This window comes from Opisthocomus hoazin, chromosome 6 (assembly GCF_030867145.1).
Source record: "Opisthocomus hoazin isolate bOpiHoa1 chromosome 6, bOpiHoa1.hap1, whole genome shotgun sequence".
NCBI classification, from domain to species: Eukaryota; Metazoa; Chordata; class Aves; order Opisthocomiformes; family Opisthocomidae; genus Opisthocomus; species Opisthocomus hoazin.
Window position 1 is genome coordinate 30,463,178 of NC_134419.1, and position 12,370 is coordinate 30,475,547.

Consider the following 12,370-nt stretch of genomic DNA (forward strand, 5'->3'; position numbering starts at 1 on the left):
GAGCCTTAGACACCAGAGAGTGGACTCCTGGCACATCTGGACATGGGATGGGAGGTGGGAGATCTGGGTGAGTTCCTGGCTATTTTAAATTCTATCTTTTTGCCCAAAGCACAGGTTGACGTTTCAGTAATGCCGCTCAAAGCTCCCTCGCTCTGTCTTGCTGGTGTGTACACGGGTGCTGTGAGTGCCTGTGCTTTGGGGAGATGGTAAGGGGTGGCTTTTAATTGAAGAACTTAAAAAAATCTAGTTCTGTATTTGAGCATTTCTCGCCTTTCAGCAGACACCTGGTTTGGCATCAAAGGAGTAAGTGGAAGCCTTGTAAAACAAAACACCAGTCCAAACATCTGGCCCCTTCCCTTGGAAGAATAAAGCAAGCAGAACCTAAACCTCAGCTGCTTTCATTTCAGTTCCTGTCTGTTCTCCTAAACTTCCTCTCCTCCTAGTACGACTATCAAGCCAGAGCCAAATGCATTCACAAAGTGTGGGCAAGTCTCCTCAAGACCATGGTTGTTGGTTTGGTTAGGTGTTTGGTTTTGGTTTCTTTTGGATTGATTTTTTTTTTGGTGGTTGTTGCTGTTGTTTTTTTTGGTTGGTTGGTTGCTTTTTTTGGTTTGGTTCGGCTTTTTTAAGTGTTGGTTGGTTCGTTTGTGCTGGTTGAGATTTGCTCTTTTCGGACGGGAGGGAGAAGTGCCAATACAATCAAAGGCTCCTCCAACACTAATGCATTCACTGGCAGTACATCGGATGGGTCCCTACCTGTGACTGCACGTTGGCTCCAACCTGGGCCCCTTGGTAAGAATCCCCATTGAGAGACTGCACGCTCATGAACAAATCTCCAGAGTTTGACATGTTAAAAGAACTGGAAGAACCTGGAAAGGAAAGAGTGAGGCACCTGAATCACAGAAAGGAAAAAGATCCACCCCATGACTCTCAGCCAAGAGGAAGGAACAACATGCAAAGCAACCACAAAAACAAAACACACAGTCAGGTTAGTAGTATGAAGAACAGAGCAAGCAAAAAAAAAGGGGGGGGGGGCGGGGGGAAGATGCACTCTTGAGGTTATTCAAAGCCACATGTTGTTACAGCTCAATGCCAAGAACATTCTTCAACAGCTCCTCAGCTGGAGGAAGGATTCTTCATGCTCTCCACCGAGACAACCAAAGGCCAGCCTGGAAGACTTGGACAGCCCTTTCTCTTCATTTCAGGGCACCAAAATCCTTTGGGCAGCTTTGAAAATCTTGGTTGTTGGAGGTGACCACCCGGTAGACTGCACTGGAGAACAGAACTATCCAAGCAAGCCTTGCTATCGAGAGCAGAAGCCTTGATGTCTCCGAGCAGCTCAGATCAGGGCGGGTAGGTCTGCGCCGGGCTGCTCTCTGCAGGGTGAGCACATCCAGAGACCATCCAGCCCCGCAGCTGGAGCTACCATGGAGCCACGGGGAGCTCTGCAAGGGAGAGGTGCGTGGGGTTTGCCCTCAGGACATCGGGAACCCATTGCTGGTGTGAACTGCAGCACACCAGGAGTGAAGGTGCGCAAAAACATGAGTGCACGTGGGCTGGACTCCCAGTACCCATCATGTTGGCGTGTGTCTTTCATCATGATGGGCCATGAGAGAATGTGAGGGTGTCACAGCTCTCCTGCGCCAGCTGCCCCAGAAGAATGAGCTCTGTCAGCAAATCCCCCACCGCATGCACCAGTCGCCAACGTTATGCTCAAAAATGGTAACGGTGAAGACAACTGGGTGGGATCAGGGAAAAAAAATATAAATTAATAGAAAAAAAAATCCAGCCTTTGCAGAAACAAGGCTTTCTGCTTCCAGCTTCAAGATATCTAAGCACCTCCTCAACTACTGAACGGGAGAAACAAACCCATCATGTAACTGGAAGGCAGGGGAGGAGGGAAGGGGGTGAAAAATAAATAAAAAGGTTTTATGGGATTATTTCAGAACTTGTCGTGCAGATCAGCGCGTTAAGTGTGAGACAGCTCAACGTGCAAGGTTTGGTTATATACATGACGTTAGCCTTGGAAAGGAGAGACTTCAGGGGCCCAGGTCAGCTACGCTTTCAGCTCCAACCCCAAATACACTCTCACCACCTCCACTGCCACTTCCAACTTGGAAGACTGGCAACCACAGTCCTGGCGGAGTTGCCCAACTATGGCTCATGCGTACGCTCTGAGAAATGCCTGGCAATCCCCCTCCCTTTGCTGGAGAGGGAAGAAACGCTCTGGACAGACCCCAGCTCTGCCCTGGAGGTGGACCAAGAAGGATCCTCTGAAGGAAGCCACCTCCAAAAGAGATCAAGGAGCAGGTGGGAGGTCTATGCTGGAGACTTCATGTTCACTGAACTCTCTGCAGCTCTCTGCAACTGGCTCTACTGTCAGGTGCTGGCAATTCTCAGAAATGAGGGAAAGCAGAAACATCACTGCTAGATACAATGCCCAAGACAGTCAAGAGACTCATCTCAAGCACAGCGAGTCTTGGATCAGGACCCTCCCACCAGCGCCTGAAAAGAGCAGAGCCAGGAATAGCTCTTTGTCTGTGCTCACTGTCAACCCTGCCCGACCTGTTCCAGAGAGCAATCCTGCAGCGCTGCGTAAAATAACTGGGACTAGTCGGCAGGCAGCTGTAACCACCACCTCCCCTGCTCAGCTGGCAAAGGGCTCCTGTCACTTTAAAGACAAAAAAAAACAGGGAAATGAGCTGGCAGACTGAGGATAGCCCACCCTGACGCTGCCCAAGTTTAAGCATGAAGGTGGGCACTTTTCACATACACAAAGATGTTTCCTATTGGGTTTTCTAACGATCGCTTTGACCACTGGCACAAAAAGACAGAGCAGTAACGCGGCTCCGTACTCCTGCAGTGGCTGAGAGCCAAAGGACTTCACAGCTACCGCTCACAGGAAGCAGAGAATATCCTCCTGTTCTTTTTAGGTGAGCAGAAGCCTTTGAGACCACGCAAATCATCAGTGGCAGAGCTGGGAAGAGGACTCGGGAATCCCTGAGCATCTGACGGGACACCACAACCGCTCTGCCCCCAGCAGAGCAACATTTCATCCCACTTTCCCCTACCAAAAGAAAATGATGACTATAATAACAAATAAAAATGCCATAAACTTAACTGATATTTTACTGAAACTTAACAAACCTGGCTGTAAAATGGAGGCTGGAAGGGAGGAAATAAAAATAAACAAACAGCCACAAACTCTAGTTCTGAAGAGTGCCAATGTCTTGGAAATCATGCGGAGTGCTGGAGATGTCACTTACAAGATATACACTGCTACTGGCACAGGGTATTTTCACAATATATGTGCATATCTAAACGGTAAACATGTCTTGCCACTGCTGTGGATGCAAAGATAAATATGCGCATACCAATGGCCCCGCATGTATGGACGTGTTTGTATCAGAGGCGTAATTGCTGAGAGCCCTTCGCGGCGCCGCTCTGCTGCTTCAGCACTCCGCTGACTACGCACTAGCCATGCATGAACATCAGGACGGCCCAAAGTCCCACAGACACGGCTGAGAGCGGCTGATGCACTGGGGTGAGGTGGGGGGCAGGAGTGTGAAGAGTCCTGAAAATTAAGGCTCTGGTATCCTCCATGGAGGCACGATCTGGGAGTGTAAGTCAAATCCTTCCACGAAAGGAGGCTCCATCATAAATCTAATCTGCCCCTCTGAAAGGCTCCACTGTGAACACACCAAAGGTTTTCAGTGGTCAGAATTTGATCTGGGGTTCCTCAAGAATGGAAGGGTCTTTGAGTTTGTGACTCCAGGAGGGAAGGGCTCTTATCTCGGCATGGAAGCCTGTTTATATTATTGTGTGTAGGCAAAAAACCACACCAGAAAAAACAACACTTTTCATGACTTGTAGCAGCAGTGGTTCATCTTCAGCATCCAGACATCTTCTCAAACCCAGGACCTATCACCACCACTCCTTTGTGGTGAGTTTCTATTAGGGCAACAGCAGCTTCAGAAAGAGAGGTGGAAAAGTGCAAACAGGCTATGGTACTCGGATCTTGCCGCAAGGGTGAAAGTCTCCATGAAAACAATGCCTGCCAAGAGATCTCTTCCATCTTTAACATTTCTGATGAGCAAAACCCACTTCAAGTTTGCCTCCAATTCAAAAATCCTCACAAGCTTGACTGCTGGTATTTCTTGCAGCACTTCTCCAGCTCTTCAGAAAGCTGCTTCTCCAGCTTCTATAATGTGTTCTCTGATGCTTTGACAGTCTCCACTTCCATCTCTAATTTTCCAGGACCTCGAACAAGCCCTTTTCTCTAAAGTATCTGACAATTAAAACAGCACCAAGAATACACAAACATAGTAATGGTGTCCATTGGAGCTGAAATCAAGCCATCCTCACCTGCTGCCTCATACCACCTACCACCGATGAGACAGAGAACCAGCACGCTGAACCACTGAAGTTGACTTCAGTCATGCATACAAGACTCCTAGCTGAACTCCACGGCAACGACATATGCGCATTGAGAGCACAGAATTTACCCTCCCTGTAACTTTTCCTTGTGTTTCTACCGTGACCAAAGGAGGAAAGAACTTGAAGGACCGTGTAGCTCCTCCGCAGGACAAAGTCACCGAGTTTGATAGCAGGTCTAAAAGCCTGGAATGACCCAGCGGGACATTTGCTCTTTTTCACTTGCCAACCAACGCTTCAGACAGTGCGACCATGATCAGAACAGCCTCTCTGCTGATGCAGGGTCCTCTCCAGCTGTGACTGTCACAAATGGAGGATGGCAGAGAAGAGAAGATACAGCAAACAGGCCTGTGCCGGATGAAGCACATTTCCAGACACCATGATCCCCTCCATCAGTCGCTCGGCAAGACTGTTTTTACAAAACAAAAGGGTGAGCAGCAAAAAAACAGCTCAGGACAATTTTGGCTGCTGTGCATGGAAGATTTCACTGGATGTCATCACCTGCATGTGGCCCTTGAGGACTCTGGTTGGCAAAAGGGTCTGCCCACATAAAATAGCTTTCATTTGCCATGTGGTTTTTGTGCTGCGATTGTCCAGGCAATCAAAGTGAGGACGGGGAGTTGTTAGCCCAAATGAGCCAGACATCTCAGCTTATTTGAACATCTGGCTGATAAAGCCCAACTGTGCGTATTCAGGATGAAAAGGTGTTTGACATTCAGGCCTGGGTGACTGAGGGTGGGGGACCCTGCTCTGAACGTGCCAGATGGCTAGACAGATGCAATCCTTGCCCTTGTCAATGTGTGGCCAATCTCTTTGACTGACTGTAGCCATTCACCGATCTTCGGTAACATGGGCTTCAATGCAGAGAACAGATGGACCTGCATAGCCACAGCAGAAATGAATTTAGCTCCTGTCCCAGGTCCCATCGCATCCAGTTCCACCTCCTCTTCCAACATTATGGCCCTCCACAGACTACATTGCTGGTCGCTTCCTTCTCATGACCTGTCCTCTGCCTGCTCTTTCTTTCACATGCCCTACAATGTATTTAAACTGGAAGGTCCTAAAAATTCTCTGCAAATCCAGCCTTTACTCAGGCTCCTTCCTCACCAAAGTCTCAGCCAATGATCTGAAAACATAAAAAAGTCCATGGTATAAAAGGAGAGGCATCACCCATCTTAGTCCTTTACCTCTTCGTCCACTTTGACGTTCCTTCTAGGGCAATTCAGCACATCCGGATGGCTCATGGCCCTTGACACCATCCTCCAAATCTTTCACGGACAGGTACTTCAGACCTAGCGTGTCCAGGTGTGCTTCTTGCTGCTAGCACCTCTAGGACAACCTGAAGCAGGGGACATCACACAACTTCAGATGTCCTCAGGACGTGCCTTTGCCCCACAGTGTGACAATGCAGGGATGCCTGACTGAGCTGTCATCTTCGCATGGCTCATCTGGGGAGATCTCAATTTGGGATGCCACTGTCGGGAGACAAAATCCTGAGGCCCTTCCAGTTGTCTTCTCAGGAGAGGACTACAGGGACATCCAAACCCACTATCTCTGCAAGCTGACCCAAAGACTATTGCGGTGCTGACAACGGGGCTTCCCCGCTGCTCTGCCTCTGCTGCAGCATACAGGGAGGGTGGTGGGATCAGGGCCAGGTTAGAAACTCTCTGCTTCTAGCAGAAGGATCTCCACGGCCCACAAGCTCCCCTCGCAGTGACGTGCTGCTTTAGCACCGCTGTCACGTTGGGCATGTGAAAAGAGGTCAATGTTTCTGGAGTGCAGACAAGTGAGTCAGAAAGAGCACCCAGGAGCTCAAGTCTTACACGTTAATAACAAGACTGTTTGTCCTTCCTTGAAAGCGTAGTGTTATCCAGGGATTATCTTGGCTGTTTACTGCAGGGTACCAGCCAATTTATCTTTGAAACAGCCGTGTTGCTGCCTGTGGGGAAGGCGAAGAAGCAGCCTCACACTGGAGCACTATTTAACTGGGCAGGCACTGGGGAAATGCCTATTCCACTGCATGTGGGCCAGATCCCAACCCATTTAGGCAATTGGAAGCTTCTCCCTTGCTATTCCAGACCTTTGGATCTGACTCCAGTTGAAGACAGAGGAAAAGAAAGAACGCTGTGTCTCTCTGGTCCAAGCTGATGTGGACTGCAGGACAGCATCACAGGCAGAAGGTACCTCCCTCAACACCGGCAATTCTGCTGTCCTCCAGTCTTTACACGGGGGGGTTTAATGACAAGAGACTCCACCTGACCAGGTATTTTGAGTGAGCTGTTTGGAAAGGATGGCGTTTTTAAAGCTGCAGCTAAATCTTCAGCAGTTAAAACAACGGAAGGAAAAGGAAAAAAAAAACAAACCCACAATCCCAAAAGAATCAAACAAAATTCCTGTGAACCATCTGTCCCCGCAGAACTCTGCCACGTCCACCCGAGCCCCTCCCGAGCACCTCAGCCGAGCCAGAGCAGGCGGCACGGCTCGCTCGCAGGCAGCCCTGGGCGAGGAGGAGGTGGGAGAGATGCCTCCCAGCAGCATTCCTGACCTGCAACCAAAAGCTGCAACACCTCTGCTCCAGGCAGCTCTCTGGGGCAGACCCCTAGCAAGCAACAAGTCCCTTGGAAACTAAGGGACTGTGTATAGGGACTTCTCTCCCTGCCCAACTGAAGAAGCCTTCTACCACTTGCCTCTGTGCAAGCCATCCACGAGTCCCGGCAAGGTGTGGACAAGCTCCCCAGCACAGTGCGCTCAACCACCGCTGACCAAGTCAGCTCGTGAGTAAGGGACTGCCTTTGCCTTCCTGCGGCAGGGCTGGTTTCAGAGATCAGCCAGAAACCCACACCGCCGGTTCCTCCCCTTGTTTGACCCTTGGCTCTCCACTTTCCACTCAAATCCTCCAGATATGGAGGTGCTTCTGGGGTGCGATTCCTTTGATACCTGTCACAGGCAGGGTTGCGCTCACCGGAGAAGCATGTCCTGATAGCAACCAGCATTTCCATGGTGTACACTGGTGGTCTACTTAACATCCAGCTTCTCCTGCTGCCTGCCATCCTCCTTGCTCCCCACTGTTCCCTTCCTCTTAGTAGCCCACCTGATAACAGCAAGCATCACACCCCGGTGAAAGGGTACCATGAGCAGGCACCGAGCTCAAAGGCACAAGAGTGGCACACTCCCCCTCTCCCTCCCACCCCTAAAAACAAAACAGGCACACAGATATTTGCATGGGTAACAAAGCACAAGGCACCCGTGAAGTTCACTTTCTTTCCTCCTTTTAAATAAATCCCAATTTTCCATTGCTCCTGCGAGCAGAGCACAAGCAGCCAGCCGCAGGCTGGGACCATTTTTGGGTCGGCCAGCCTCGTGGCAGGCACCACGCACGAACTAAGCATCATTCTCTAGCAGAGGAGTTGAAATCTGGGCAAAGCGCTCTGTGCCTTTGACCATCACAACAAACAAATGGAAACCACAGCGAATGGGCAGGAAAGGGGGAAAGGGAAGGCAACGACCCATGGATTTCCCCGGATCGCGCTGACACAAAGGGAAAATCAAATTCACACAGGGCACAGTCTTGCAGGTGATCGAGACACTGTCATGTAAGCAATCAAAGGTAACCACAGCAGAAAAGAAAATCAAAGGATAAAAATCTACCCAAAACACCCTCCAAAATGGCACGAGTTAGGACATACCAGGAAAGCTGGGTTTTCTCCATTAGGGCCACTCATGCGTTCAGCCCCAGTAAAGCAGAACCATTATACAAAGACTTTTTTCCAATTTTTTTTCACCCCCCCAAAGTGTGAGCAATCCCAGCGATCTTTTTTCAGATCATTTTTCTGGTTTTGTGTTTACCATCCATGCATACAACCCCCATCGCGGCCCCATCAGTCACAAGGTCTGATCACATCACTTTTCCAAAGAAAAACAGAACAGGGAAGGGGAAGAGAAAAAACAGAAAACACAGGGGAAAAAAAAAAAAGGCACAGAAAATAAAGTACCCCCCGCTCAAAACAAGCCCCGAAACCAAACCCAACTCTTCTTTTTTTTTTAAAGACCACAAAAGTGAACCAACCAAAACAAGAAAATAAAACTTGAAATAACCAAAAGGAGAAAACAAGAGAGAGATTAGAGGGAGGAGAGGGAAACAAACGAAAAACCGACCACTAATGACCCAAAACTAAAAGAAAGAAACAAACAAAAACTAACCAGCTGAATTGGGAGTTGAGGGTGAGTTAGCCTGGCTTCCATGGGCTGACACATTGGTAGCCGTGACAGCCGTTTTGGCAGCATAAATATTGGCTTCCTCTTGAAATTTACCTATGTTCTTCTTGTACCGGATTCTCTTATTTCCAAACCAGTTTGATACCTAGAGCAAGTTTAAGAGAGGACAAAGACGTTACCGTTCCGGCTCTGGAGTGCGCGGCTGGGTGAGGAAGGTGGGTTAGTTCAGGTTAAGCAGTGCAGATTCTTTCCCCCCCCTCCCCGTTCTCCCAGCCATGGAAGGAAGTACCTTCCACCCACGCATGCCAGACCAAGCCCAGGAAAGGTGGTGGGACCCCCTTGGGAGCGCTGGGTTTGTGCGGATGCATCTGGTTCCTCTATGGATGGGATGTCCATGAAGGGGATACTCCACAGGAATGGCTAGACCCACCCCCCCAGGTATCAGATGGGTTTAAAAAAACCTGAGAAAGTCAAAGGACCCTGAAATTGCAGAATCTGAAAAAGGGTATGTGTCATTTTGGAGCTTGTTGTTTGCCTCCTCCTGGGTGTCCCTTTGAGAGGGACAGATGCCTCCATTCCCAGACGTCCCTTCTCCTCCCTTTGGAGAAGCCAGTGTGGCTTTCAGGGCGAACACCCAACGAATTCACTCGGGCCTGGCTGACACACAAAGCTGCCTTGATGTCACTGAAGCTCTGCTTTCGATCCCCGAGTGAAATCAGTGCAAAAGGCCAGAAGTGGATGCTCTTCATCCAGCTGAGCTCGGTTTTGTATGGTTTACCATGAACCACTACGCAAACTGGGAGCTTCAGGGGAAGGCTGTAGCGGGAGCACAGGGCTCATCGTAAGACCTAGCTTTGGTCTCGGGGAACAAGCGTGTCCCTTGGAAAGGGGCAGGAGATGTTTCTGCTGTGTTTGCCCAGAGACCAGAACGGGCCTGATGTGTTTAAGTGGCTAGAAGGGTGCTGAATGGGGCCAATGGATTTATTTAAAAAAAAGAAGCAGACTGAACTTCTTCAGAAGTCGTGGGGGTGGCTGAAAACAACGGGCCAGATCCGAAGGCAGAATGAAGCGGTGAGGCTCTGCTCACGCCAGTCCCTGTGCCGGCAGCAGCGCAACGCACGAGCCTCAGCAAGGCCCAAGGCGAGGTCTGAGCAGCCATCCTCGCAGACTGCCAGGGGTACACCCCGCGATCTGCAGGATGAATCCTTGACAGAAAGGTCACTTGGACAACCCGCCAGGTGTCTGGGTAAATACCCCAAAGTCTGCATGTCAGAGGTTCAGCACCGTGATGGGATAACTCTGAAGTCTACGAAACCAGGCTGTGGTATCCGGCCCGAATTATGCTTCCCAGGGAAAATGTCAGCGTACCTCCCGAACCACCACGAACTCAGCACTCCCAAAATCCCGCTCAGCACCCTTCTGATGATAACCCTGATCGCTTGTGGGCACTACGTCGCACTGACCAATTTCAGAGCAGGTATGGAAAACATTCAACCTGCAGTTTGGGAAGCAGATCTCGCTTCTTCTTCAACACTGCTGACCACAGAAAATGATGGGAACGTCTTCCTGAGTGCAGGTATCTAAGCAGAAGGCAACTTCCAGCCGCTACTGACCTTGTCTGAGAAAGCTCATCAGGGTGAAGACGAGGGGCAAGTGCCAGAGGATGTTGCAACTCTCCCAGAAGGGCTCCAACACTCCTAGGATAGCTTGGAGCTGCAATCTTGACCTAGCAGATCAACCTCTTTGGTGGGACTCCAAGGACATTCTCCCTTTTCTTGGTGGTGAGCAAGTATATCAGTGCTCCCCCTTCCAAATGGACTGTCCAAGCACCAAGACACAGAAGACAACAGTGGATGTCCATCCTGGGAAGCTCATGATTTTTGCCTCATCTTAGGAAAATTGCTTTGGCTTGGGTGTTGATAACTGAAACCCATATGCTTTTACTCCTACGCTGCTTTCTTTCTGCAGTGCTTGTAGAGTATTCAGTAGCTTCTGCACAGAAGTGGTTTCATCCACCTATATACCTGCTGCTAAACTGCACATACCCAGTCCTGCACCGCTGCAGAGCAGGAAAAAGAAAATACAACCTGCAGAGACTCCTGGAAGACAAAAGCTAGTAACTCAGATTAGCACTCAACGCAGCGAATATTCTGATAGCACCAGGAGTAGGTGCTGTTTGCGAGGAGCTCCATTCTGCTTCTCAGTCCAGCTTTCTCTTTAATGACAACGTGCTCCTTCATGATCCTCCCACTTGGTCATCTCTCTACAACAGCTCTTCTTGGCTTCAAAAGCTGGAGCCAGTGCGCGAACTCCTCTGAGGGCCACAGAGCCACCGGGATCCATCTTCATCTTAAAGCTTGCGAAGCCAAGAACCTGCCTACCCCGACCAGCCTTTGAGTTCAGGCAAACTCTGCTCACGACATGCACAGGTTCATGCTGTCCCCTGTTCCCACTTGGCCTCAGCAAAAGCAGAGACCTGGATGTGCGTTGCTTTCTACCTTCTTTGGCCAAAGCAGGGAGGGAGATTCTGGAGACAGGCACAAAGCAGCCTTGATACAGCACACGGTCAGAAAATACCCGATGTGCAGCATTTCCCCTGGGCATTTTCTCTTTGTGAGGGAGAAGTTGTAAGTGCGAACAGATGAATTAAAAGTGAGAGGGGAAGCGTCAGCACAGCTGCAGTTTGACTTAAGCCAATATGTGCTGTCTCTCGTAGGCAACTCTGGGCAGAAGCAACGTTTTGGTCTTCTGACCCAGGGGATGCAATCAGAGTTGCTCAGCAGGCATTCAACATGGTGACGACACCTACCCTTGGATGCTGTTGCTCCTGCTGAAGGCAGACATGCTCTCACAAGGACACCAGATGCTACTGCTGTCTTCAGTTTACTCAAGTGATGAACAGGCATGTGCCTAGGGCTGGGAAGTGGCCCAAGATGGGGAACGCAACGGGAGCCTAGAGGGAGCGCTAAGCTCACACGAGAACAAGATTACCACAGGCCGTATAGATTGGTTTTCAATCACGCAGCTTGCTCCAAAAAGAGAGGAAATAAAGAAGGACAGGCCTGAGCAATGTACAGTTGAAAACTTCAAGGACTGACTGCACTCCTCACAAATCCCAGCAGCTCTCAGGTCAAATCTACAGACTATAAGAACTATGTGCCTTCCTTGAATGTATGGAAATAATTCAATTTGTCTTTATTGACCACCTTTCTTTGAGGGATAAGCAAGTCAGGGAGATGTCATGTTCCGCAGTGCAAGACTAATGACAGAGAGAAATGACTCTGAGAAAGCCCACCCTCCTTGAGCACAGACTATAACCATTAGCTTGTCTGACCCAAACCCTTCCCACCAGGACCTTGTCCATTCTACCTTATCAAGCAAAATCTGTGCAACGATTCCTACTGCATTTGAACCCCTTGGCTTGAAGAACGGGCTTCAAGCTCAGATGAGCTCTTCTTGCAAGCCAGCTGAGCACTAATTGCTTGAGGAGAAGACTTTACCTCTGTGGGTCATGCCACACCATTTCTGTGCTGTTAACACCTTGGCTGCACACACAGTCATCGCTCCATGAAGTCTTGAGCCCTCTTAAATCCTCTCCCAAACCCTCCTTCTCCAACCGTGGCTTCAATCTGCAAGTCTGCCTTCTGCTCCCCCATCCACTTACTTGTGCTAAACTCATTTAGCAATCAAATGCTCGACACTGGGACACGACTGACTTGAC

General features: G+C 49.6%; 1 protein-coding gene across 2 annotated transcripts in view; it reads right to left on the reverse strand.

Moving 5' to 3' along the window:
- Positions 1 to 12,370, reverse strand: part of PBX1 (PBX homeobox 1) — a 130,774-nt gene that overhangs the window by 10,279 nt on the left and 108,125 nt on the right. Inside the window, exons 6-7 of one of the 2 annotated variants that reach the window (XM_075422477.1) lie at positions 8,635 to 8,794; positions 757 to 869 (exon numbers count right to left, since the gene is read on the reverse strand). In XM_075422477.1, coding sequence (XP_075278592.1) covers positions 757 to 869; positions 8,635 to 8,794 — 273 coding nt within the window. The remainder of the gene's footprint in view (positions 1 to 756; positions 870 to 8,634; positions 8,795 to 12,370) is intronic. The other variant, XM_075422479.1, reaches the window with a different exon arrangement.